Source organism: Hylobates moloch, unplaced genomic scaffold (genome assembly GCF_009828535.3).
Source record: "Hylobates moloch isolate HMO894 unplaced genomic scaffold, HMol_V3 SCAFFOLD_5500, whole genome shotgun sequence".
Lineage (NCBI taxonomy): Eukaryota > Metazoa > Chordata > Mammalia > Primates > Hylobatidae > Hylobates > Hylobates moloch.
Genome location: NW_026657775.1, coordinates 1 through 4592, shown reverse-complemented (window position 1 = coordinate 4592; position 4592 = coordinate 1). Strand labels below are relative to the sequence as shown.

The 4592-nt window shown below is 43.8% G+C and overlaps 1 protein-coding gene across 1 annotated transcript; it reads right to left on the bottom strand.

Annotated features, from left to right (window-relative positions):
- Nucleotides 1-7: 7 nt before the first annotated feature.
- Nucleotides 8-4397, bottom strand: LOC116465475 (neuroblastoma breakpoint family member 3-like; the record flags this gene model as incomplete). Its single annotated transcript, XM_032148530.2, has 6 exons — nucleotides 8-509; nucleotides 1118-1169; nucleotides 1884-2056; nucleotides 2668-2719; nucleotides 3423-3595; nucleotides 4270-4397. Coding segments are annotated over 6 exons (822 nt in total), but the record flags the coding sequence as incomplete, so codon positions are not given.
- Between the last annotated feature and the right edge of the window lie 195 nt (nucleotides 4398-4592).

The window sequence follows — 4592 nt, the reverse complement described above, 5'->3', positions numbered from 1 at the left end:
AGTCATGTGAACGTGTCACACCTAACTTGGGTCCAATGTCTTCAGACTGAGCACAGGTGGCCACTGGCATGGTCTGAGAATAGGAATAGAGCCATGCCCACTTTCCCATCCTATTGAGTTTTAATTTTTCTCCAAAATTATTTTAATCTATACAATTAAAAACTTTTGTCTGGGTTTCCAAAGGGAACTACAGTTTCATTCAAACCTACATGTGCCTTTAGGTCCTGCCTGCAGCAATGACATCTCTCAGCTTAGTAAGGGCTGCTTAGTGTGGGAATATGCCTCCCATCTGGGAGACCAGGTGGTGCCTCATCACTGTCCAAGTAAAAAACCTATTGTCCACGTCAAGGGCCAAGCTGACGTGCTCTTCCTCAAATGAGTAAAAATCACTTCTGTAGTGCTGGAATGAGGCATCTAGTTCAAAGTAAGTTGAAGGAGTTGAATAAAATCTATCCACTGAGTCCTGCAAGACTTCAGGCTCTTCTGCTTCCATCGGCACCCCGTTGAGCCTGGAAAAGGAGATAAAACTAAAGAAGCAGCCAAGGAAAATCAGACACCACAGAGCCCCAACTAGATTTCAGGGGGAACATAAGGAAGTGGTTAAAAAAGGAAAAAGATAGATCCATTAATGAGGTAAAAAAATTATTGCTTTATGTTGGGATAGAACAGAGCCAGGTAGAAAACAATGAAAAAGAGAGAGAGACAGAGACAGAGAGAGACAGAGAGAGAGAGAGAAAGTCAGCTCAGTGACTTGGCCAGGTGACACACTGATAAGGGAGTAAAAGGACACTCTGAGTTAGTGCCCTCATGACACACAGCAAACAGTGATCATGAGAAGAGTGAGCTCAATAGTTTTCCATCAAATGTGCTTCAAATTCCATGCAGTCGCCATAAGGGTACAGCTTCTGAGGTATGGTCAACCTATGGTACATTAGTAAATGATAAGGGGAGGAAGAAATGGAAACCTAAACGTCTACTGCAATGAAAACCAATAGCAATGTCAGTAGGAGTAATTCAGCCTTTGTTGAAAACATGAAAACACACACATGGTTTTCCCTGGATCTCTTGTCTCCAGGTGTTAACACAGAATTAAGCGACCACAATTGTTGAAAGTTACCTGGGGCATGGTGGGTTTTGATCTTCTTCCCCTTCTTGGTACTCTTCAATTTCTGCAATAAATTCAGACATGGACAGACGCATTAAGCTGATTCCCCTACACACATAACATTCCACTGTCTAATCCTCACACAGGGACCTCAGGCTCCTCAGTATAAGAATAGGACACTGTGAGAGATGTATTTCAGGAGGCCTGAAGGCTGGTCATGATAGAGATTCCTTGTTTTTTGTCCCAGAAACTAAGGGTAAAATGTCCCTATTCTGGTAGATCGTTATCCCAATATCATTTGTCCCAAGTTTGTGCAAACGGTTATCCCATATTTTTCCAATCAATTTAAAGCAAATGCCCTCAAATGATTTCTAAGAGAGAAACCGCAATATTCAGCCCTGTCTCATCAAATACTCAGATTGTTCATGGTTGTGAGGATTTTAGACACTGAAATTAGAGTGAGAAAGGAAATCTACCAACCCTTGAGTCAAAATCATAGTTCTCTGAATATGTCACATCTGCCCAGGTCCAGTGCCTTGAGAGTAGAATCAGAGTGCCACAGGCATGGCCTGAGAGTAGGAAGAGAGCCACGCTCACTGACCTATCCCATGTCTGGGCTTCCAGGTAGAACTAGAGTTTCATTCAACCTACATGTGCCTATAGGTCCTCAGTGCAGCAATGACATCTCTCAGCTCAGTAATGGCCTCTTGGAGCAGGAATATGATCTCTATACGGAAAACTCAGTGGATCCTTATCACCTTCATAGAAAGGTACTCACCATCCACGTCAAGAGAAAAGCCAATGTGTTCTTCCTCCAATGAGTAAAAGGAACTTCCGTAGGGCTGCCATGAATCAGGCTGTTCTAGATAACTGGAAGGAGTCGAATAACATCTATCCAGTGAGTCCTGCAAGTCCTCAGGCTCTACTACCTCCAGCAGCTCACTGCTGAGCCTGGAAAAGTAGAAAAAGTAAAGAATAAGCCAGGGGAAATCAGACACAAAAGAGCCCCAACTAGATTTCATGAGTAGCATAAGGAAGTGGTTAAAAAAGAAAAAGGATACATCCATTAATGAGGTAACAAATTATTGCCTTCAGTCGGGATGGAACAGGGCCAAAAAGAAAAGAATGAAAGAGAAAGACAGACAGACAGACAGAGAGACAGAGGCAGAGAGAGAGAGCTCAGTGAATTGTCCAGGTGACACACCGATGAGGCAGTACAGGACACTCTGAGTTAGTGCCCTCAGGACACACAGCATACAGTGATCATGAAAAGACAGTGCTCAATAATTTTCCATAAAATGTGCTGAAGTTTCCATGCAGTCACCAAGAGGATACAGCTTTTGAAGTATGGTCGACCTAAAGTAGGTTACTAAATGATAAGGGGAGGAAGAAACGGAAACCTAAATATCTACTGCAATGAAAACCAACAGCAATGTGAGTAGGAATAATTCAGGCTTGGTTGAAAGGATGTAATCGATAATGTCGGCCTGCTCTGCTTTCCCTGAACCAGGAGTCTCCAGGTGTCAACACAGAATTAGCTGTTGACAATTGCTCAAACTTACCTGGGGCATGGTGGGCCTTGGTCTTCTTCCTCTTCTTGGTCTTTTTTAATTCCTGCAATAAATTCAGACAGGGACAGACAAAATAAGCCAATTCACCTACACCCATGACAGTCCACTGTCTAATCCCCACACAGGGACCTCAGGCTCCTGAGCATGAGAACAGGACAATGTGGGAGATATATTTCAGGAGGCCTGAAAGCCAGTCATGATAGACATTCTTTGGTTTGCATCTCAGAACCAAGGGTCAAATGTCCCTATTCTGGTAGACACTTATCCCAAAATCATTTATCCCAAGTTTGTGCAAACAGTTATGCCTTATTGTTCCCATCAATTCAAAGAAAATGCCCCAGATGATTTCTAGGAGGAAAACTGCAGTATTCAGCCCTGTCTCATCAAATGCCCAGCTCATTCATGGTTGCAAGACACTCAAACTAGAATGAAGGAGGAAATCGACAAACCCTTGAGTCCAAATCATTGTTCTGTGAATTTTTTACATCTGCCTGGGTCCAATGTGCTGAGTGTGGGCTCAGGTTGCCACAGGCATGGCTGGAGACTAGGAATAGAGCCATGCTCACTGACCCATTTCATGTCTGGGCTTCCAACTGAAACTAGTTTCATTACAACCTATATGCGCCCATAGGTCCTGCCTGCGGCAATGACATCTCTCGGGTCAGTAAAGGCCACTTGGAACGGGAACATCACCCTTATCTGGAGGACCAGGTGGAGTCTTATCACCTTCATAGTAAGGTACTCACTGTTCACATCAAGAGCCAAGCCAAGGTGTTGCTCCTCCCATGAGTAAAATGCACTTCTGTAGGGCTGGCATAAGTCAGGCAGCTCCAGATACCCAGAAGGAGTTGAATAAAATCTATCCAGTGAGTCCTGCAAGACTTCAGACTCTTTCTCATCCGGCAGCTCCCTGCTGAGCCTGGAAAAGTAGGAAAAGTAAAGAATAAGCCAGGGGGAATCAGAAACCACACAGCCCCAGCTAGATTTCATGGGTAACATAAGGAACTGTTTGAAAAGAAAAAGGACAGATCTATTAATGAGGTAACAAATTATTGCCTTTATGTTGGGACAGACCAGGGCCAGGTAGAAAAGGATGAAAGAGAAAGACACACACACACACACACACACACACACACACACACACACACACAGAGACAGAGAGAGATTGAGAGATTGAGAGACAGAGAGAGAGAGAGAGAGATAGTGAGCTCAGTGACTTGGCCAAGTGATACACTGATAAGGGAGTAAAAGGACACTCTGAGTTAGTGCCCTCATGACACACAGCAAACAGTGATCATGAGAAGAGTGAGCTCAATGGTTTTCCATCAAATGTGCTTAAAATTTCATGCAGTCGCCATAAGGGTACAGCTTCTGAGGTATGGTTAACCTATGATACATTAGTAAATGATAAGGGTAGGAAGAAATGGAAACCTAAACATTTACTGTAATGAGAATCAAAAGCAATGTTAGTAGGCATAATTCAGACTTGTCTGACAAGATGAAATCATTATTTTCGGCATGTACTGTTTTCCCCGGACTGGGCGTCTCCAGGTGTCAACATCAAATTAACTGTCCACAATTTCTCAGACTCACCAGGGACCTGTGGCCTCTTGGTCCTCCTTTTTCACTTGATCACACCAATGTCCTGCAAATAAATTCAGACAGGGCCTCTTACATGAAGCAGTTCTTCCTTGCACACAGAAACATTCCTCTGTCCAATCCTAACACAGGGACATCAGTCTTCTCAGTGTGAGAACAGGAGACTTTGAGAGAAATATACCAGGAGGCCTGAGGTCAAGCCTTGAGAGAACTGACTTGGTTCCTTTCATGAGCCTTGGGCAAAATCCCCCCGTTTTGGAATGTGATCTTCCCAGTGTGCTCTGTCCTAGGTTTGTGTACACAGATGAGCAATGTTT